Raw genomic sequence first — 24,276 nt, 5'->3', positions numbered from 1 at the left:
ACAGCAAGTAGTTTCAGATGGGACAGAGAATGCATAGGGAGAATGGTAAAAAATTAGGCTGAACAATCAGAAAGGTCATGAGTTGTCACATATTACTAGAAATAGAAATAAAATTTCCATTAGTAAAAATATATATGTAATTTTGAAAACTTTCAAAGGCTCTACATAAATCCCTGTGGCATAGAGGAACACTTTGTAATATATGTGGACAAAGATAGTTTTCTGTATTGCATCCAATTTTTTTGGTATCTAGAGTACAAACTAATGTGTTTTGTAGCAAGATAATTGCCAAGTTTACACCATAGAAGTAAAATTCATTGACCAAAATATTTTAGTCTTTCTGTTGATACCTGCCAGTTTATATCCCTGATTCTAAATGTATGGATACAGTACTATTTACAATGCAAATTGTTATTTCCTGGAGAAAAACTTTATTAAAACACCAAACTCCCATGTGCTTACCATGCAAAACTTCCTCATTATAACAGTATGTATACAACTATACTGTTTTAATTGAAAGGGATGTATAATCTAATTTTAAGATTTAAGAGGCTTGCAATAAATATAAAAATGGGATAACTTAAAGTCAAAGAAAGATGAGAAGCTAAAGGATGAAAAAAACAAATGTTCTGTTGGAAGTCTTTAAAAAGGGTTTGAAGAACATTGTGGCTTTGTATAACATTCATAGAAGAGCCCTCTTAGTGGTTTTAGAACAAACCTACCCTAAAACAAACCAGCACAAATTCTTGAAATCATATTTTCATATCTTACCAACAAATTGTAGAAGTGAACTAAAAAAGCACATTGAAATTTCCAAGGAGATGCTGTTTGTTTGTTGCATGAGAAAGGTAGAAATAATACATGATATTTTAAAAGTTTCTGTCAAATCTGGAAACACTCATAGTAGCAGTGTTGAGGTGGAGAATTAAATATGAAATTGCACATGATGGAGACTAGTGAACTCATTTGGGAGGTGTCTGCTTCAGCCCTTTATTCAGTAAATTATTTTAGACAATGCAATGTCATGCTTCATTTCATCTTTTAAGCAAGATGCAAATAAGCAGAAAGCAAACTTACAAAAGGGACTTTTAATAGAAAACAGATTTTAAGGGTTAGCATCCATTCAGCCCTGCTTCCCATACAACGTATGTATCACAGAACAGTATACTCCTCTTCATGACTCCAGATAGCAAGAAAAGGTCTATTCCATATAGGAAGACAGGAAAGTACAAAAGATTTTCTTCATGTGTGATTAAATTTTATATATTAAACACATTAAATTTCATTTGTCTAAAAAATTTACTTTTCTAAAATACCACACTGGCTTGTTAGAAAAAGTGCCCATTAGATAAAGTATTTTTGTAATAAGGTTAAAAAATAGCCTCTAACTTAGGGAATACTTTTGTGTATGTTGGATGAATATGTTAAAATGATTGTCAGATCTGGACAGGTTGATCATTTATATACTGTTCTTTAACATATAGTAATGTTTGGTATGTAATCAGGTTCCCTTTTCTTTGTAGGGTTCCTTTAGCCAGCAGAGCTTACATCAAGACAGCTGGGCTGCGATCTACCATAGCATGGGCAATGGCATCTCTCGCTGAAATTAAGGTAAGAAAAATGTTTCATTCTTGTTAATAGCAAGTCTTTCTATAGTTAACTTATACACTCTCTTATTGATGGACATTTTGTTTACTTGCTTTCTTTTTGTTTTGTTGGCATTAACTGCTACAGTGATGTTTTTATATGTTGAACTTCTCAGAGTATTTGGCTATGAAAAAACTGAGGTCAAAAGTTAGCTACATTTTATTATTTCTGATTTGTTGTGTCACAATTAGAAAATGTGGCCTTGAAACCTCTGCTTCTTAAAATTAAAGTTTTTCTCTGTAACCAAGATCTTGATCCATTTTTGTAATGTTCTATGAACATAAAATTTTATTTTCTAGTAAAGACATGTTCTCTATTATTTTTACTTACTATGTTACTATCCACTCCATTCTTAAAGGTATTTTGAAATCTTATTTTTTAAAAGTTTTTCATTTTTATTGGTTGTTGAATTATTCAGCTGCTGTATAGAGTTTAGTATATACACATTTATGACTGTTAACTACATGGTGTTTCATGAAGTCCTTTTTATCTTGATTAACAAGTCTAAACTTAAATTGCACCATCTTACTAATATTTTCACTCCATTTTGTTTGCATTAACCAAATGTTTCATTGCCACTGCTTTTGTTTCAGTTTTAAGTATTTTCTTAAAAACACACAGCTATTCTTATCCCCACTCTGATGATCTGCCTTTCAGTGAGAGAATTCAGGAAGTGTTATGACAGATACACTTGATTGTATTCCTCCTGTTTTTACTCTATCCATAATTTCTTACACAGTTTGCCTCTCTTGTTTTTGCTAGTTTGATCAAGTTACTTGTTAATCATTCCATTGTTGGAGATTCTACTTTATTGTTCTCTTCCAGTAAGTTCTTTTTCCTAGGTGTCTTAATTGAATACTCTGCTCTAACTTAAAAATAGACTCTGCTCTAACTTTAAAACAGAATATCAACTATTTCCTCTGCCGAGACATGCTGTTCTTAGCACCAGGCACTCTGATGTCCCCCAACCTCCTCCCTCTTCCCTCATACTATGAGACCTATATTTTTTTCTCATCTCACTTTTACTCCTCTCTACAATGAGACCTTTGAAATATTTTTACCCCTTCCTCTATCAACCCCCAACTAGTATATTGAACTAAATTATTTATTATTATTTATAATAATTAATTACTAATTATTTATTATGTGTTCCTTTAAAGTGTGCCCCTTCTGTTTTAAAAATTCTTAATTAGCACTCACATTACACAGCTTATCCTTAATCATTAAGGTAGTATTGTGTATAACACGTGCATTTTTTTATACACACACAAAGATGCATTGCAGGGTGTGTGGCTCCTTACCCTTTTTTGTTCTTCTCTTCGTCTTTCTCCATTTGAGTCCTCTGTTCTGGTTTACTTGTTGCTTGGTTAAAGCCTTTGCTTAGGTATTTTCCTCAAATTAATATTTAAACAATATATTATCTGAATTCCCTTACATCTTCACATTTCTTTTCATCCTGGGTATACCCATCTTAGCTGGGTGTATGATTCCTGAGTTGGCAGTTTTTTTCTCCCATTATTTGTGAGCTTCCAGTGTTAAAAATGAGCAGGCCATGACGGTGGAATTCTTCTTTTTCTTTATAGCTACTTTATTCTTTCTGCTTTGAAGCTTGTAAGATTTTTCTCTTTAATCTTAGAGTTCAGGAATATTAGCACAATATGCTTATGTATGTGTCTCTTCTATTCAGCCCAGAGCTCTGTGAGTATGACTGCATGGGTTCTAATTCTGGCTCCACCACTTACTGATTGGGAAGCTTTGAGCAAAATACTTAGCATCTCTGTGCCTTTCTGTTCCTCATTTGTAAAATGAAAATAATATCTCATAGGATCATGATGGGATTCAATGAAATAGCATTAATAAAGTGATTGTGACAGTGCTTTGCATATAGAAAGTGTCTAAGTGTTAGCTGCAATTATGTTAATAACAATTAAAATTATAATAATTATTTGGAATGTATAATAATTATAAAAATTAGTATATCTCCAGCCCAGGTACTCTTTCTTCCATTATTTATGTAATTATTATTATCTCAACTTTTTAGCAAATTTGACTTTAAAATGTTTTCTTTTTTTCTGCTTCTGAAATTCATGTTATAAACATGTTAAGCTTTCTGGCTCTATCCTTCATATCTCTTCTTCTTTCTCACATGGTTTCCATCCCTTTATATTTTGGCTTCTGTTTACTTTATATTCCAAGTTTTAAAAGGAGTCAGATATATGGTCTATTTTAATTCATTTATTTATATTTCTAGTTTAAAAAACATAGATATTTTTTAGCTTCTGGGAAGTGTATGTGTTAGATTTGAGTTTTTCTAAATCTTCTACTTTTTATTCAGTTAACTGTCGCCTTCAATAGTTAGTTCTATTTCAGTAGTTAGTAGTTCACTAGGTGTATGTTCTGATTATTCTGCCTGTTTACTCTCTAGCTACTGAGGAACCCCTCTTCCCTTAAATGTGCCATTATTTTTTCTTTGTTGGCTCACTAGAGCTAAAATGTGGTTGTTAACGTATTTTAAGTGGACAGAATCCTATAAGTGGTAAAAGGCAAGTGGATCTCTAGCACCCCTGGGCTCAGCAGTGTATGGAGAATCTGTCAGCCCTGTGGAGATACCTGGTGGAAACTTCTAAATTCGCTAGTCTCCCTTGGCGTCCATAGATTTCTGAAGACCAAGCTCTCCTCTGGTTCCACTGATTCTCCCTCCTGGGCTCCAGTGCTGTTCTCTAATCACTCGCCCCACCCACGGCAAGGAGCCCCATACTAGTTCCTTTTTCTGGGACCCCAGCATAGCCCAGGGTTTCTCTTAGCACCAGTTGCCTCTAGATCTGGCTCAGTGAAAGGAAATAGCTTTGTGTTGGGAATAGAGGAGAGAGCAACTTTTAGATTACCATATAACCATAACCCATGATTTGCTTTTTTGTTTGATTTAAATTTTCAGTCCAAATTTCTTTTAGTATAAGGAGAGAGGTACGGTTAGTTAATTTTTTTCCAAACTGCCAGTGGTTTCGCCACAGTTTATATTTAAATATAAATTGACATAACCATCTACAAATTTGAAATCTTACCTTTGTCTTGATATAAACATAAAAATATCCAAAAGTAATACTCTATAAAAATTTTTCCTTACTGTATATTTGCCCTGCTAATACCAAGAGTAAGAAATGCCTCTAAACGTGACCACTGGCAAAGGAGGTCTATTAAAGCACATAGCAGCAGTGCGGCCGAGTTCCTTTGGAGGGAAGGTAGCGATGACCCACAGTGGAAGCCATCCCAGTATCCATCCTGATCCAGTGCCTTCTTCGGAGCTCAGTTTCCAGAGCTTGCACAGACAGCTCAACTTTGGGTAGGCCAATGCCTCTAAAATTGGAATTTGAAAATGGAGATGTTAGATATTTTTCACATTTACTATAAATTGTTCTCCTTCCTACAATCATAACAAGTAAGGAAAAACAGGTTCAATAAATCTTAGTTATTTTTATAAGAATAAAGAAATACTTTTCTGCTTCAGCCTATATCTACAAATTTCATGGCTAGAAAAGGTCCTAAGGTAAAATAAAGACATTTAAAGATAGCTCAGGTAAGAATATGTCATTGAACACAGACCATGAGGTGGGGGTAGGGAAGGAGCACAGTGTTTGGTACATCTTAATAAAAATTAGTTCCCATACCATTATTAATTGTAAACAAAATTACCATTTAAATTATTATTCCTTTTGTTACTCACTGCCACTTCATGAGAGGATCCATAAGGTATTTTCTTCGGAATTTAGTGCCAGGGGAAAAGTTCTCTCTTCTGAAGAACGTTTGTTTCTTTCCCTTAGGTACCCTATGGCTCTGACTGAAACCTGGCTGTCCACTGCGGACTCCACCTCCTCTGTAGAATATCAAGTGGTAGATGTCTTTTCTCCCACAGCCCGAGTACACTGGGCCTGAAGGTGGGGTAGGTGTCCTGCTTGTCCCCATTGCCTGTGGTATAATAGATGATTGTTTCTTTCCTTCTGTCCAGAACTTCTCAGTGCCTTTAAAGCACATTCCATCAGATTGTCCTAGTTATATACAGATCTCTCTCCATCATTCCTGTAAGGGTGTGGGCCATTATTCCTGTCTTAATTCCTTATGATCTCCATAACCACCCAATAACCTGCCGTTAGTTTCTTGGCTTCCCTACCTCTAATGATCTGCCTTAGTCACATCCTATGCCTTGTCATACCCAGAAAGGTGTTCATTCCAAAAAACTCAGTTTTGGGGATCCTGTTCTTAACCTCTTTCTATTTCCTGCTGGCTTCCTCTAGTCCCCTGTCATAAAACCTTCAACCCCACAAGGACCTCCAGTTATTGACCCAACCACTGTCCTTTACCCAGCACCTATCCTCATCCCTCCTCAAAGCCTTGGATTTTATATTGTTCTAGCATTTTATTATATTCTAGCATTATAGTCATTTTCTTGCCCATACTTTTAACTCTCTTGTTTCTTACTTGACTTAAATATTAGAATCAGAAGAGAGCTTTGGCATGTTCTGCTCACCAAATCTGTGAATATATAAGAATCTGTGTCCACATGTTCTGCCTTATCATTACAATAAGTGAATTTCCCTCATTCCACCCCAATAGTTGTCTACCAGATTCCATTTTTCTTGCATACTTAGGGACTTTTCTCTCTACTGGGTCACTCCCGTCAGCTTGCAAACCTGATGAAATATCTTTCAACTTAAATAAAAACCTTCTCCTGAACCCACACATTCCTTCAGCACCACCCCCTTCTCTGTTTTACTTCACAGAAATACCCTTAAAAATAATTGTCTGTATTTGCTGTCTCTACCTCCTTTCTTCCTATTCTCTCTTGTACCTACTTTCACGGGGCTTCATCACCAATACTCCACCGGAACTGCTCATTTTACCCTCTTAGCACTTTGACACTCTGGTCACTCTCCTTGTAGAGCTTCCTCACCACTCTAGGTCCTGCTTCTGTGTTAGTGTGTGCTGCTTCTCAGCATGCACGACTGGATCTTCATCTTCCAAACGTCTATGTGTAGGGGGTCACCAGGGCCCAATCCGTAGTCTTCTCTTTTTTAACTCATGTCGTTTCCTAGATGATCACTTCAACTTCTGATGCTTTAAATACCATTCATAAACTGGCTGATGCTCGCTGTTCCCTAATTTATATCTGTATCCTGGACCTGTCCCTTGACTTCTAGACTCATATGTCCAGTGACTCACTTGGCATCTGTACTTGGAGCTCTAAAAGGTATTTTGAGATTAACATGTCCAGACCTGTACTCTTGTTTCCCTTAAAGCTGCTTCTCCCAAACCCTTCCCATCTCAGAAACAGGCAACTCCGGTCTTCCAGTTTCTCAGATCAAAAACTTTAGTCATTCCAGACTGTTGTCTTTAACATTCCATATCTAATCCATTCTTTTGACTCCACTTTTTAAAATATATCCAGAATCCAACTATTTCTCACCACAGTGCACCAATATCAGTCTTAATTCAAGCCACCATCAGCTCTTGCCTCCCTAACACTCCCTTCTGTGTTCTGCTCTCCACAGAGCAGCCAGAATGATCCCTTTGACGTGTAATGTCACATGACTCATGACTCCTCTACTCAAACCCTCCAGTAGTTTCCCATCAGTCAGAACAGAACCAGGATCCTCACAGTACCTGCAAGATCTGACATGATGTGATTCCCAGAGTGGGACTAAGTAGTTTTTCTTCCAGATTTCCTATTCTCCTCCCAGGTACAGGTACAGGGTTATACTTTCCTTGCCCCTTGAGACTCATGCATGTGACATGAGTGACAAGCATGCTTTAGCCAGTTACATGCTGTTGGAAGTGATGTGTGTAACTTCCAGGTGGCCCTTTTTTGAGCCAGTGCACAATTTGTCATGCTTTCTTTCCCTCTGCCGTGGTGAGGGCAGCACCCCAGATGGTGATTGCTTCATCAGTTTGGGTTCCAGAGCAAGGAGCAGAGGCTCCAAGTGCCCTCTAGGTGGCATGTAGCATTAGCTGCATGTTGTTTTAAACCTCTAAGGTCTGGAGGTCATTACAAGATGCAGCACAATCCAGCCCATCTTGATGAAATCCCCTGGCTACATCTCTGGTGCTGTCACCACCTAAGCTCACTGTGCTTTGACCACAGTGGCCTCCTTCCTAATCTTTAAACATGCTGAGCATGCTCTTGCCTTAAAGCTTAAACTACCTGAGATTCCTAATAAAGTGTAAAAAGGAATCTTTACTCTCGAAATATTGATTCCTCAAGCTTTAGGTTTCTTTTATGACAGCTACTATAGTAAAATTAATATTTATTGATTTATAATTATAATTTATTAATATTAATACCAAATTAATATTTCTGTCTATAGGATGGTGCATTTGTTTTAGATCCAATGTGTGGACTTGGAACAATACTTTTGGAAGCTGCTAAGGAATGGCCAGTAAGTTCTCAAGTTTGCTAAACCAAGCAATATATTTACTTTAATCAGTATACATATAGTCACCAGTTATTTACAAGTAGATTGTTTATGTGGGGATTATTATTTTTAATTAATAATTATGAGTTATTCACCATAGTCAAAATAGATTATGAGGGATTAAATTGGTGTTATTTTTTTTTTAAATACTGTGATAACTTCAGGAAAATAGGACAGAATTCCAATAATTAGCCATGGCCCAGATTATATACTAATCTCCAAATTCTTTAGGCATCTGTAATTGTAAAATATTAACAGATTTTTAAATTTTAACAAAAACTTTCCATTTTTTGCTATTAAATATCATTTTAAAAGAATACTCTAAATTTGTTTTAACCTGAATTTTAAAGTCTATTAATTTCATTTTCATCATTTGAGAAAATGCAAATGGATTTCATTAACAACATTAAAAAGTATGTAGTAGTTTTATTTATACTTAAAATATGAATTTCTTTCCCCATAGGATGTATATTATGTGGGTGCTGATGTCAGTGACTCACAGTTATTAGGTGCATGTGACAATCTGCAAGCTGCAGGCCTTAAGGATAAAATTGAGTTACTTAAAGTCTCTGTTATAGGTAAGATACTAAAAATGCAAAAATTGGAGAAAATGAATGTATGTAAATATATTTAAAATCATAATATAAAATGGGACTCATTTTCCATAAGTAAGGATTTGTTTTACCCTGTAATGTATCTGTTAAGCTAATACTCAGTTTACTTCTAATATTGTAACTTCTTTATTTTCAAAAAGTTGGTGATTGGTAAGTAACAATTATATAGTTTTCATGAGCATGTAAGCAAAAGCATGCAAAAAAAGATGTGTTTGTTGCATCTGATTCATTTCTCATATCATAACCAGCGATCAGTTAATATAGAAATAAAGATAGCAGTATTATAAAAAAAAAAAACAACTCTGAATTTCAGATAAACTATGTTAAATGTTCTAAATTATCTTACCTTCTTTCTGCCTGAGATACACAAGAGTAAGGCCAATAGCCCATCTTGGTGTGCTAAACCAGTACTTTCAGTGCTAAAACCAGGAAAGTCTGCTATAAAGCAGACAGTTGGTTCCCTGTGAGGCAGAAGGAAAATATTACCCCCTATTTAATTGCAGGGGAGTTAGCAGAGACAGACATGACTGGGAATCAAGTCTGAGTCCAATCAAAATAATATTTCCCTAAGATCCATGTTATTTAGACTGTTGTAAAGAAGCCTCATATTCCTTGTTTTATTCTTGTTCCCAGATTACCCCGCTCTCCTTTAAAAAAATTGGCACATTTAATTCCCAGTAAGAAAACTGTATTCTCTTGGCAGTGAAGAGATAGTAGATAGGTCCCAGTATCAAAGCTGTAATCAGGAGGGACAAAATGTTGTTTTAGTTTTATATTAACTTTTGTATTATAATGGAAAAGTAGTAAAGGTGAGTATCAACAGAGGAAAATACTAGGATAACTTTTATGTAAAACCATAACAAAGCAGCCCTAAAGAAGAATTGTTGTTTGAGATCTCATAGTTGTTTGCTGCCAATGCCTGGATTTTTAGCCTTTCTGCCACAGTCTTTAATAGGACTCTATGCATAAGACACAAGTTTCTAGAGCAAAGTGAGGGGTGATTAGACTGAAATCAAGCTTTCATGAGCCCTAATTTCTTTAAGAATGCTATTTCTTTGAGACTTTTAAGAAAACTGAAATCGTTTCACAAAGTGTTCCAGAGTAGTGGCTTTTCAATCCCTTTAAAGTTTTCAAAGCACTTGGAGGTAAGAGTACTGAGGGAGAGTACTGAGTTGGCCATCGGACCTCTGTTTCACTCCCTGCTGCACTTTTATCTGTTTTCACTTGGAGGAAATTTTCCATAAGATTTCACTTTAAAAAGCAAGCAAAAGTGCTCTACTTTTTCTTTCTTTTTTTTTCTTTTCTTTTCTTTCTTTTTTTTTTTTTTTTTTTTTTTTGAGACAGACTCTGGCTATGTTGTGCCATGGCGTCAGCCTAGCTCACAGCAAGCTCAAACTCCTGGGCTCAAGCGATCCTCCTGCCTCAGCCTCCTGAGTAGCTGGGACTATAGACATGTGCCACCATGCCCAGCTGGTTTTTTCTATTTTTAGTTGCCCAAATGATTTTTTTTCTATTTTTAGTAGATATGGGGTCGTGCCTTTGCTCAGGCTGGTCTCGAATGCTGACCTCAAGCAATCCTCCTGACTCTGCCTCCCAGAGGATTACAGGTGTGAGCCACCATGCCCAGACTCCACTCTAAAAAAAAAAAACAACAAAGTTTAAAGTTTCTCTATGGCACTAGGTAACCAAACAAATCCTGGTTTTTGAAAGGATCACTCTTAGACCACAGTGGGGGAAGGATGGAAACAAAGAGACTAGTTAGTGGACTATTGCAACTATAGTTACACTCTAGGTGAGAAATGATGGTGGCTGGGCCCATGGTTGTATTCATGGAGATGTTGAGAGAAGACCGGATGAAGATCTTTGAAGGTAGAGCCAACAAGATTAGATAAAGAGTATAAGAGAAAAAGAAGATGCTTTCTGGCTTGAGCAGCTAGAGGATGGAGTTGTCATTTGTTAAGATTAACTAAGATGGGGAAGTCTGTGAAAAGGGAACAAGTTAAGAATTTTGGACCTGTTATTAATAAATTTCACATGATTGTTAGACACCAAGAGGAGATGTCAAGTTAGTTGCTCAATATACAAGTCTAGAGTTTAGATGAGAGGTTGGGCATCACCAGTATAGATAACATTTAAATTCCTGAAATCACCCAGGGAATGAGTGTGAGAAGAGGATTGAGACCTGGAGCACTTGGATGCTTAGAGTTCTGGAAGGTGATCCTCTAGTAAAGGAACAGGCAGGGATGCCAGAGAATAACTAAGAGAATCTAAGAAAGAGAATGATCATCTGTGTAAACTGCTCCTCAGGTGAAGTGAACTGAGGCCTGGTGATTGCAGAAGTCAAAAAGCTGTTTCCCTGGAGTGGGCTCTGGGGAGAATGGGAGGAAATAACTTAAAGACGGCTAGTTTAGAGCATTCTCTTGAGCAGTTTGGCTAGTAAGGGAAGCAGAGAAATGGGTTAGTGACTGAAAGGAAGGATATTGAAAATCAGGCAGGAATTTTTTGAGAATAGAAATGAGAAATTTTAAGTTCAGTATGGTTGCATGGTAAAGGGAATGATCAAATAAAAAGGAGGCACTTGACATGCTGCAGAAGAGAGAAGAGAATTGCCGTCTGCTATATATTCAGGGCCCCCCCCCCCCCCAGCAAAGGATGGGACAGTGCACGAGTGGTAGGGCACACACTCCTAGGAGCAGGAGAAGGCAGAGTGATAATAGAAGTTGTAACAGTTCACATCAAACCAGCAATGGACATTAAGGGTCTTTTGAATACTGGTTGTCCTTTTTATTGCAATATCTAAAAACTTACAAATCTGATAGATTTGTTTAAATTTACTTTTTTAACTATTACTGAGATAAAATGTTTTTCATGTCATTAGTAGATTATTCTTTTGTAAATTATTTGTTTTTAGGATAACTTTCTAGAGGAAAGTTTTAGGCAGTTTCATCATCACAACCTTTTAATTTTAAATTTCAGTCTAAGGGAACTATATCTTGCTAACATAAGGGCAAATATTAACTATTTAACAATTAGCCCTTGTTGTACATTCTTTAGAGGTGGACAGTCTAGCTAGATAAAAGCATTTATTTTCTTTATTAATTTAGTTTTACGTTTAAGCACTCTAATTATAAATACAGTTTAGAATGTTGGGACCCTGGAATCCCTTGTTTAATGTTGACAGATTTGAGGATCTCACTCCTTTATAGTATGGCAATTAAGAGGATGCATGGACTTCAGAGTCAGACTGAGTATAAATCCTGGCTCCACCATGGTTTCTTGACTGTATGGACTTCAGGAAAAAAACTGGGCCTTGGCCGGGTGCAGTGGCTCACGCCTGTAATCCTAGCACTCTGGGAGGCCGAGGCAGGCGGATTGCTCAAGGTCAGGAGTTCGAAACTAGCCTGAGCAAGAGCAAGACCCTGTCTCTACTATAAAAATAGAAAGAAGTTAATTGGCCAACTAATATATATAGAAAAAATAAGCCGGGCATGGTGGCGCATGCTTGTAGTCCCAGCTACTCAGGAGGCTGAGGCAGAAGGATTGCTTGAGCCCAGGAATTTTAGGTTGCTGTGAGCTAGGCTGATGCCACAGCACTCACTCTAGCCTGGGCAACAAAGCAAGACTCTGTCTCAAAAAAAAAAAAAAAAAAACTGGACCTTTCTGTATTTTCTTATCTATTATGAAAATAATAATACCTACTTTATAAGGCTATAGTGAGGATTTATTACATAAATACATACAGAACAGTGCCTAACACATAGCGTGAATTAAAGGCATCTATAAGCAACAGTATTTCTAGGAAGTTAGTAATAGTCCCATCATGTTTATATTTCTGCAAAATCACAGTCTTCATTCTCTTTGTGTGCTTGAATGACTTTATTTTTTTCTACATTCTTAGTAACATTCACATTGTTTTATAACCCTTTGCTCATATAAAAAGATGATCATTTAACATGGAGAAATCATGTATTTATTACTAAATTTTAATCATGAAAATTTGGAATGAAATAAATATTATGTTACAAATTATCTTAGGAAATCGCAATTGTGATTAGGCTTTTTTAAAAATCTGCAGATATATTTACATTCTCAGTATAAGACAGAAGCTGTAACATATACAGACTTGAGTAAATGAAACACATTTATGATTTAAAATGCCAAAATCATAGCTAGATAAAGGGAATGTTTTTGCTCCTGCCATTAAACATTCTACAGCCTGTCACAGTCACTCAAGTGATAGTGTATAACAAGATTATTGGCAACACCTGTGCTTCATTCTCAGGTGTTTCCACTTTTCTAGTATGACATGCTGTTTTAAAGACACCCATAAAAATTCCATAATGTGGTGGTTGTGTTTTCTTTCATACACTAGTGTGTTCAGTACATTAGTGTGTTCTCCTCTCACAGCTGTCCTACACTTGCTGGCTTGGCCCCTGGTGTTCCAGGCAGGTGTCTTACAGCCCATGCCATATTCTGCGAAATTCATGAAGGTGCCAGGCTGCCCATTTGGGGCATCAAGGGAAATGTGGAAAATGATGATTAGGTATACATGAAATACATTTAGGAACTAGGAGATAAGAAGCTCACCATTGAGTTATTTGCATGCTCTTACCACAAAGACTTTATTGTATGGTCATTTTTATTGTTTGGCAACACTTCTATTTTGTAATAAACTCAGCACCAATAAATTTCTAAATATGCATTTTAACAAAGTACTGAGTTGCCATTTCCCAGAATAGCTGATGATGAACACATAACTTGAGTAAAATATTTGTTGATATTTACTATCTACTGTGTGTGAGGGCCGTGGTGATACCATGGACAGAATGAAACAAATCTGTCTGTAGAAGCATCAAGCATTTACTTCAACATATAGTAGATATTTTAAGAATACAAAGCCAACTATTACACACAGCTGAAGCTTACATAAGTAAGCTGTTGTTTTTAATACAGTAGCAGAAAACCTTTGTAAATAGTTAAATGTTGACAGTTTGTATCAATATGATCAGATGATTCAGAAAGAAAATCAGTTAAGTCGATTCCAGTAGTGGTTTAGATTTTTAGGGGGGATTATCCCCAGTTCTTAGAAATTTAGGAGATTGTTGTTGTTTTTTTCTGTCAAAGATGAAACTTCTTTGTGAATGCTACTATAAATTCAGTTGAGCATTACATTTCTGTCTGCTTATGCATTAATTTGGTAGACTATAACATCCCAATAGAAGTTAATATTCTTGCTAAAAGCACAGAAAAGTACTTAGAATTTAATGCGGTACCCATATAATTCATAATTACCTCCAAACAGAATGCAGTGTTCTGTCAATTGAAATAGAAACTTAAATTGTCAAAATAATCAACACTTTTATTTTTTAAATATACACAGAGTAACTGAACAGCAAACTATTGTGATGAAAATGGTTAAATGCAAAAAAATACTCTAGCATGGCAGTACACTTTCTCTCTTTTCCCATCATTAGTTTGGTTTAAAAGTTTAAGCCTTCAAAGAACTACTTTATAAAGCAGCCAAAGTTTCCTATTAATACAATGGTGCAATCAACTTTTTTTAAAGAAAAAACAAGTTGCCTTATTTTGGTTGCATTTTATTCAAAATATGTTTGAAATCTGTAATCAAAGAATTCAACAAATGGTGTGCAAAAAAACTTTAGCCTTTGAATTTTTTGGTGAATTATAGTCATTAAAGACAAACTGGTAACAGGAAGACATTAACATCTTTCCCTAAAAACACGAAGGAAAATGAACAAATTATTGAAAGCTCAATAATGTACAAAATTTAATTCTGAAATTCTGTAAAAATATACTTTGGATATCCTTGTGGAAAGAATCTTCTGATGACTTTCTTGATTTTAATTGGATAAATGTATAGTCAAGAATGGAATAGAATGAAATTGAGAAAGCCTTAATTTTGCAGCATCTAAATTTGGTAAAACAGAATAGTAGAAACAGCTTCTTTGAGTCTTGTGCTGTGAGCCTACTTGTCTGGAAGGCAGAAATATTTACACTTTCCATATGAAAGAAATAGAATTGGGTGTATCCTCCATTTACCAGAATTTGTTCTGAGCTCTATAGATATTAGCACTTGTGGACAAAGTATTTCTCAAATAAAAATACAGTTAAGAGATGTTTATTAAGCATGAAAATAAAACTTTAAAAAGAATGCAGGCAATTTTATGAAAAAATTAAAAGTCCGTGTAAAAATAGTACTGTTTTCTTCAGAAAAATAACAATGATAACATGGGATTAGATACTTTTAAGAAACTGATCAGTATATGAATATATACCACAAATAATTATTTTACTTGTTTTGGTGTTAAAATACTATTTTAAAAGTTTGGTTTTCTAAAAAGCTTTAGTGTGCACAGATATGTTTTTAGGTCCACCATAAGAAACCAATGTATGGGATAATAAATATTTTAAAAGTATATAATTTTAGTTATTTCTAGCATTCTCATTCTCAGAAGTGTTTGTTTGGACTATAAATTATATGATCCAATTCAAATGCCAAACTACTTTTTGTATATTTAAGACTAATTATTAGAGACTTCTGGATTAAGATGGCAGATGGAAATTTCATTGAAGGATTTATATCACCTTGTACTTATTGAAATGTGAAAAAGAATAGTAACATATAATGAAAAAATATCCAACAGCAGCCAAGCAAGGGAAGATCATAATCTAATGCAATAAACCTCAAATTTTATTTTGACCACAATGGAAATAAACAGAAAGTAAAATAGAACAATTGACAATAGAATAGTGGTTATTTACTATGTTCTAAAATCCTATCTACAAAGTTACTGAAGCAAAATGTAACCCAAAAATATTATCTTAGTACAAACCAAAACATCTTAGTACAAACATTTTCAAATATGAAAAAGTTCAGGAAACATTTTACTAATAAGCCCTTTTGGGGAAAAAACATTTAATAAAATCCAGGCATTTAAGAGATGAATCAGCTGAGAAATGGAGTCTTTTGTTTAAATATATGCATAAAAAGCTATCTTGAAGGCCATTAAAACCCATTGGAAGAAAATATCTTGGGGCCATGATCCCAAGTTTAAACAATGTTTACCCATTTTTCTCCTGGAAGGAGGTAAAATAGGGCAGTTGTTTTGTTCAAAACAACCAATTTTTAAAACTAAAAATTTTTTGTGTGTTCTTGAATCTTCCTGCAGAGATGTAAAAAATGATTTTTACTTGTTCGTTTTGAATTATGTTTCCTTTTCAGAATCTTAGCTCATTATAAGCAAACTTCTAGTTCACAGACAGTTCAAAAGCATTTAATAATTTAAAAGATTTTAAAGTGTGTTGAGTCTTGTGGGTCAGGTGCTCATGGTTTTAGGAGTTTCTGGATTAAAAACTCTGGAGATAGTGCCAAGAATCTGTTTTATAAAAGCCCTTCAGTTAACTCTAATACACACTAAATTGTAGTGTCCAGGTGATACTGATGCCGGTGGTCTGGTGACCATCACATGCATTATGCATATATTTGAACAAAAGACTCGGTTGATTGAGGACTTTTATAAAATTGGACACATCCTTTTTCCTATTTTCTTTCCTTGTACTTTCTGCTATTTTCTCTATTATCCAGGTTTACAGCATTCATGTTCTGTCCCCTAACAGTAATTCTCATAGTTGTTTAAATTGGTTCTATATATATTTAAATCAATCCTTATCATCTATCATTTTGCCATGGCTTTCTCCATTTCTCAGCTGATTCATCTCTTAAATGTCTGGATTGCATTAAATGCTTTTTCCCCCAAAAGGGCTCATTAGTAAAATGTTTCCTGAACTTTTTCATATTTGAGAACCACTGCTAGAAGAAAGGAGAATAGGAAAGAGACTCACCTAGAGGTGGTTGTGAGAAGAGAATGCTGTGTTCTGCAGAGCTGTTTTGGAGGCTACTGGCCCCCTGGTTTCCATCTGGCTGTCATCTGTAGACATCAGAAGGAACATTGTAAATAGTTACCACAGTACAGCTAACAGTTATTGAGTGCTCAATAACTGAGTTATTGAGGCACTGTCCTAAATGTTTTCTATATAGTACCTCATTTATTCTGACGTAGGTACTCCACTCCATTTTGTTTGGAAACTGAAGCAATAAATTTGTCCCATAGCTAGTAAGTAGCAGAGCCAAATACAAGCTGTCTGACACCAGAACCTGCACTGTCAACTACATCAGCAAAAGCTTAGGTGACACTGCTTAGTTCTGGAAATTTTAAAAAGCTATTCTCTTCTACCTATGTGCAATTTGTTCCTTCTAAAATTATTTCAAGCAGTTTAGCCAATTATATAGAATCGGAAAGTTACAGATAAAAATGAGGAACAACCAAAAAAAAAATGTTACCAAATTTGGAAAAATTAAGCAGCTAATTCATGTGTGGGTTGTGTGAGAATGGGCATAGTGGTGGGCTAATAAAGTGAAAGAAAGATTTAGAAGTAAAATCAGTAGTAAATTGAATTGAGGAACTGCATAGTTCCTCATACATGAAACATTTGAGAACTATGCCTATTTATTGTTTTTAATCATTTTGCAAAAGATGTGTAGAAATAATACTCAAATGGATGTGTGCTGTATCAGCACCCTAAAACTAAGTGCATGAAGTTAAAACATAACTTGGAAAAAAAATTTCTGCCTAGGTTTTAAAAATGTTACCCTGTTACTTTTTTTCTAACAATCTACTCTTCTAATCTCACATAAGGGTTAGAACTAGGAGAGATCTAGCAAGTAATCATTAGACTTTCCCAGATTACAAAGGATGTTTTGCTTTTTAATTTCCTGCCAACAAAAAATTATATGGTATTTAGTAAAGATTATTTAAATTTCATTACATTTCTATAGAAATGTAATGATTTTCTATTGAAATGTAATGATGCTATCCTTTGATGCTATTGAAAGTGAAAATTAAGGCATCTTCTTCCTTATGAATATCTAACTTAATTTAGATGATGAGTGGGAAGGAAATAAGTAGAAAGAATACTTAGAAGATACAGATGTTAAGATAGGATATACTGTATTGCCTTATGATAATATAACTTTTGAGACGAAAATGTTAAGATGATAAAGCAATTTAGATTTAATAATCAGATACTATAATTTTTAGTGATGATATTCATTGTGTCAATTATTGATAGTGTAGCTTTTTCTCTAGTCTTAGGACTTAAGTAGGTGTTCTTAACCTTTTGAGTTCCCTTTAAAAATGCAATGATAGCTGTGAATCCTCTCCTTTAAAAACAAATAGATCTAAACATATATTAATAACTTTTGGGCCAGATGCAGTGGCTCACACCTATAATCCTAGCACTTTGGGAGGCTGAGGCAGGAGACTTGCTTGAGGCCAGGAGTTTTAGCCCAGTCTGGGCAACATAGTGAGATCCTGTTCTCTACCAAAAAAAATTGGTTCCAGCTGTTTGGGAGGCTGAGGTGGGAGGATCACTTGAGCCCAAGAGTTTGAAGTTACAGTGAGCTATGTTCAGCCACTGCACTCAAGCCTGGGTGACACAGTGAAACCTTATCTCTAAATAATACATACATACATACATGCAACTTTAAAAATGGGGATGCAAGTCGTAGAATATGATTTTGTCAAAGGTTTTTCTAGACAACTTAATGTATTTTTTTTCCTGGGTCTGACAATTTTCTACACATGTAATATGTTTAAGAAAATTGAATTTTCTGGTTTTTCTGATTAATTTAAAATTCTGCTTAACTTACATCATGTTTTATCTTACTTTAAAAACCAGTTTTCAAAGAACAGAATACAATAACTGTACCATTTATCATTAGTGATTCCAAAAGCATTTTGGGATCTTATAATTACTTAGAAACAATATTAGCAACCCTAAATTTTATTTAATCCTGTGTGCTTCAATTTTCTCATTATTTAAGTTGTAAACATCCTTACTGTAGTAGGATTCTTTGATTTCTGCATTTCAGAATTGCCATTGCCTTCAGAGAGTGTTGATATTATTATTTCTGACATTCCATTTGGGAAAAAGTTTAAGTTAGGAAAAGACATCAAAAGCATTCTACAAGAAATGGAAAGGTAAGTTGTTGAATTTATTTCCATAATTTTTTAGCTGCAGGGCATTTAACCAAAATATGTCATAGCTCTTCAGTTAAGGTCTGATTGCACTGTCGTAATTTCCAAGGGTTTTTGTAGCTTAATTTTCTAAGGTTTCAAGTCAGAAGTTTATAATTGAAATGTTATTCCATATCATCTTACACTATAAATTTTATTCTGAAAAATATTAATTTTTTATTGCCTGAAATTTAAATATATGAAATAGTGACCTATATTTCAGTCATGGGGCTGAAGCAAAAATTTAATTTGCTTCTAACCTTCACAAAAACCCCGCCTCCTATGTATTAATCTCCTACACTTAACAGATGAGAAACTGGAGTCTGGAAACATTAACTTTCTCATGATCACACAGCAACTAAACAACAGAGTAGAATTGTTATATAAGAAACACTCAGTAACACGGAATGGACAACATTATTATTGGCTGTGAAATGAAAATGCAGAAATATTCATCTTATGGTTCCTAATGTATCACCTAAGGGAATATAATTCAATGGAAGTATTTCTTTGAGAGGTTCAAACAGTGAGGCGTGTATATATATTTTTCTGATCCATTTAAGTTGACAAAGGAGAGAACCTTTAATGCATGCAGGAATGAATGAACATGAATATAAGAGGTCAATTGAAATTAAATTGTCTAGCTGGGCATTTGATAGTGTGGGACAACATAAATGTTCAAGAGCCTGCTATGTAAATGGTGTGTCACTACTTGAAAAATGAGCCATGTGTTTTGGATGGAGAAAATTCAGTGTCAAGGTTAACATTCTGTAAGGAAAATTAAAGCTTGACATGCTATCTAAGCTCAGCTAAGAGCCACCTCACATATTTTGTGAGCTGGGTGCACCAAACTTTTTTTTTTATTATCTTATTTCTAATCAACTTTCCCTGCTACCCAGTTACCTAATTCTTGATATATTACTCTGAGCAGCACCTATAATTCAGACATTTCCTGAACACCTATACTTTCTTTTGCCCAGTATCATACCCTCCTTGAGCAGATTTTGCAACCTTATAGTAAAATCATTTTAGGAGCTTTTAAAAAATGCTGATGCCCATTCTCCACTCCTCCCCACCAAGGCTCTGATTTAATTGATCTGGGACAGGATCTCATCATCAATATTTCTTAAAAGTTTCTAACGTGATTCTGTTGTGCAGCCAGGCTTGATAACTACAGCCTTTGAACCTAACTATGAATGGATTATTCTCCATCTTTAACACTAACCAATTCATGGTGAGATACTGGTAATGTGTATGAGTAGTGACTTGAATTTAACCCTGGTAGTTTCCAGAGAGATAATGGCATACCCTAATTAAAAATCTAATGCTGCATATTGTGGACAAGTCAGTGTAGGGCAGTATTTTGAGTAGACAGTTCTTTTCAGCACTAGGAAACTATACTAGCCTAACCTTCTCTATGCTAGGTTTGGTTTTTATTCCAGGTAAGTGAAAATGAGACAGTAATAGATATGACTGTCCTCACATTGTAGCAGTCAGTTCAAATAATTACCTGAGAATCAGGAAGATGACTATTCAAGACTTCCTCTGTAATTAGAGTACTTCAGTAGGACCAAAGTATATATATTTGAATATACATATACTGTTCCTTCTCTTGTGACCTACCGCCAACCTTTACATCTGACTTTGATTTTTTATGGTTTGAGGTTGTGTACAGGTAGTGTAGCATGTACAGTGCATAAGAATATAGGCTTTGGAGCCAGACTACCTGGGTTCCACTCTTGGCTCTATTACTTATACAATTCTTCAGTCACAGGCATGTTGTTTAACTGCTTTGTATATCTTTAAATAATATTCATCTCACAGCATTGTTCTTGAAGTCAGTGGATTTACAACTCTTAGAAGTGTTAGGCTCCTAGAAAGTGCTCGATATCTGTTATTTCTCACCTGATTTTTTTCATGGAAACCACTTCAGATCCTTTTGGGAAGTAGATGGGGATATATATAACAATATCTCTAAGGGCACATAACTATTCTCCTGATGGTTTACTGTTAGTTTAAGGCCCTAGCTAGAAAATGGAAGGCATGGAGAATTGTGTTAGTGAAAATAAGGAAAATGCAAGAAGTCAGTAAACCTGTTCATACTAAGTAGTGGAAATAGTTGTTGGCACTGTATGTAATACAGAGCCGGATTCTTTCATGGAATCAGAATTGAAGATTGTCTGAAAATGATTGCTGTGGTGCCATAAGCTGTGCACTCTCAGCTCTTATTATTTCCTCTTTTAAGGAGTAACCATTTTATATGTGCAGAGCATTGTGAGGCATTCAGAAAAGTATGATATTTGAATTTTCCTCTCAAATATAACCAAGCAGAACATATGAGGAAAATTCAAAATTCAGCTTGCTCAGCTCCAGAGAAGGCACTGCATGCCAAAGAGGCTTGAGACGCTTTCAGGAAAGAAGCAAGATTTCAGTAAAATCTGAAGTTTAGACAGAATTAAAAAGGAGACTACATCATGTTTTATACATACAGATGTTCAGTATTTCTTGAGTGAATATGCAGTAACAAGCATGTCCCAGAAACAATGAGTACACCAGACTGACTGGAGCAGAGGGTTTTGTAGCACGTAGTTTAGACTTAATGTGTTCCATGGACAAATAATTTAGAATTACTTGTGGCATCTACCTCTAATCTTGCAAGTTCACATACAAAAGAGAAATCTGTGCTATTTGATACAGAATTTCCCCAACTTACTGACCACTGAGTTTTTTTTTTCAAGAAATAAAATTTTATTAATATTTTATTAATATTATCATCAAACACTGCTACACTAGTTCAAAGGAGCACAATTTGGTAAATGTTGCTTTATAATTTCTGAATAGCTTTCTTAGTAAGAAATTATGTGTGTGTTCATGGAAAGATGCCTACGAGGACTTTTATCAAAAATGTTAATATCTTAGTTGCAAGGTTTCAGACAATTTTTACTTTCTTATTTTCTCCATTATTTGAAAAAATTTACAGTAAATAAATTGGTGAATGTCCTGCTTGACATCTTTACATGTACATATGCACAGGTAGACACATGTCTTTTTATTGTACATAAATAGAATCATCCTTAATTTGTACTATAACAGAATTATCTTTTCGAGTATGTTCTATTAGCATGGTCATTTTGCAGATGAAGAAACTGAGGCAGTATGGTTTTAAATAACTTCACCAGATAGTAAGTTTGAAAAACTGTGCAAGGATGTTCAGAGCACTGTTCTTTGTTAAATAAAAAATTGGGAATTACCTAAATGTTCATTCATAAGTACAGTTGCATAATGGTACATACATATAATGCAATACTGTGGCGACTATAGAAAATTATTATGTACATTGTAACAACTGATCAGAAAGGAGATTCACAACATACTGTTGAGTGGAAAGGAAAAACCTGAGGATTAAATGATATATAATACCAAGCATTTAAAATAGTGCCTGGCACATAATAAGTACTCAATAAATATTAGTTACCATCACCATTATTATCACTACTATTCTATTTCTATTATATGTTATATGATTTCCTAGAAGTGAGATTGCTAGGTCACAGGTTATACACATTTCATATTTTTGATACATTATTACTACATGACTGTCTCTAAAAAATTGTACTAATTTCTGTCTTCAGAAGTACTCATTTTCTCATAATCCTCTCATCCTCAGTATGGCGATCCTTTTATCTTTGTTAATATGCCAGGTAAAATATAGTATCTCATTTATTATTTTAATTATATTTGCTTTTGTGTGTTTAGAGATATTTATGTGTTTTCTTGTTCCTGTCTTATTGTGTACGAGCACATCTGTCCTCATCCCTCCTCCTCCTCACTCAGAGAAAAGGTTTCTCTCTCCCTGCCAAAGTTTATCCTCTCCATCCCTTCCTCCTCAGCAGTCGTACTCTGCCTGCTTCTCATGGTTATCTCCAGCCGTTCATCTCCTTGTTCTTTGAGGAAGATTGTCGTCCTTTCCCCAGGTACTTTTGAGGTCTTTGCATCTCCATGTGTTGTATTAGGCCCTGGAGATAAGTGAGTAGGACAGACAAGGTCTCTGACCATCCAGTGTGGGAAGACAGATTGTTAATAAGTAAACAAAGGATGATTTCAGATCATGATTGGTATGATGAAGGAAATTAAACAGGATATTTTGCTGGAGAGAGAGAGAAAAAGCAGGGGTTACTTTATATAGGTAGTCAGGAATGGCCTCTCCAAGGAGGTGATATTTGAACTCTGGGGCCTGAGTGATGAGAAGGCACGCAAGGGAATGAGTGTTAAGTGCAGCGTGAACAGCAAGGCCAGATGTCCTAAGGCAAGAAGCAGCTTGATGAGTTTGAGCAGCTGAAGGAAGATCAGTGTGCAAAGGAAAGCAAGCAGGCAGTGAAGTTGGAAAGCTAGGTGAGGGTCAGGTCGTGTAAGAACCTTGTGTGCCATAGTAAGGAGGTTAGGATTTATTTGAAGTATGATGAAAGCAACTGGAGAGTTAGCTAGGATCTGCATTTGTCTGCTGTGTGGAAACTGGGAAGGCAGAGAGGGAGGGGTGACAAGAATGGAAACAAGACCTGTCTGCCAGGAGACTGTTGTTGTGGTCCAGGCAAACCATGAATGAAGTAGATGGAGACAGGACTGTCTGGGTTTGTTGATGGCTTAGATGAGGGAAAGCTACCTAAGCTGCTTACATCTTTGCTAGGTATAAGGGAGGTTTCCTTTATATCTTGGTCCTTTAGCTATTACCCTGTTTCCTTTTTTCTCTCTTTTTGTGACAGAGTCTCACTCTGTCACCCTGGGTATAGTGCAGTGGAGTCATCATAGCTCATTGCAACTTCACACTTCTGGGCTTAAGCAGTTCTCCTGCCTCAGCCTCCTGAGTAGCTGGAACTACAGACGTGTGCCACCATGCCCAGCTAATTTTTCTATTTTTTTATGGACACAGGATCTCACTCTTGCTCAGGTTGGTCTTAAACTCCTAAGCTGAAGCCATCCTCCCACCTCAGCCTCCCAGAGTACTAGGATTATGGTCCTGAGTCACTACACCCAGCCTGTCACCCTGTTTCTTATCTATACAGCTGAACAACTTGAAAGAATAGTCTACACTTGACATCTCTGCTTCCTTACCTTCCAGTCCACACTCAAATTTGGCAGACCAGTGTCTGCTCCTGACCTCAGCTAGAATTGCTACCCCCAGGCTCACTGATGATTTCCTGTAATCCTCGCCACTTGTTAGTCCTGTAGCATATGACACTGTTGAGACCATTCTCTTCTCAAAACTGTCCTCCTTTGGCTTCCATGATGTCACTGCTGTCCAGATTTTCTCTTAGGATATCTTTTTCATGAAATGTCTCCTCTATCCGTCCTTAAATATGAAGTCTCTGCTTCATGGCCCTTTTTCTCTTCTTGCTCTGTACTGCCACCCACACAATGCTATCCACTTTACAGCTCTACCTACCACTGACCATTGAA

General features: G+C 35.6%; 1 protein-coding gene across 2 annotated transcripts in view; it reads left to right on the top strand.

Moving 5' to 3' along the window:
- The window catches only part of THUMPD2 (THUMP domain 2 tRNA and snRNA guanosine methyltransferase), a 39,435-nt gene that overhangs the window by 13,263 nt on the left and 1,896 nt on the right, over positions 1-24,276 (top strand). Inside the window, exons 6-9 of one of the 2 annotated variants that reach the window (XM_012788532.2) lie at positions 1,524-1,611; positions 8,004-8,075; positions 8,575-8,689; positions 18,678-18,786. In XM_012788532.2, coding sequence (XP_012643986.1) covers positions 1,524-1,611; positions 8,004-8,075; positions 8,575-8,689; positions 18,678-18,786 — 384 coding nt within the window. The remainder of the gene's footprint in view (positions 1-1,523; positions 1,612-8,003; positions 8,076-8,574; positions 8,690-18,677; positions 18,787-24,276) is intronic. The other variant, XM_020288597.2, reaches the window with a different exon arrangement.

Source organism: Microcebus murinus, chromosome 3, assembly GCF_040939455.1.
Source record: "Microcebus murinus isolate Inina chromosome 3, M.murinus_Inina_mat1.0, whole genome shotgun sequence".
Lineage (NCBI taxonomy): Eukaryota > Metazoa > Chordata > Mammalia > Primates > Cheirogaleidae > Microcebus > Microcebus murinus.
The sequence above is the reverse complement of the archived record's forward strand: the minus strand, read 5'-3'. Positions and strand labels throughout refer to the sequence as shown.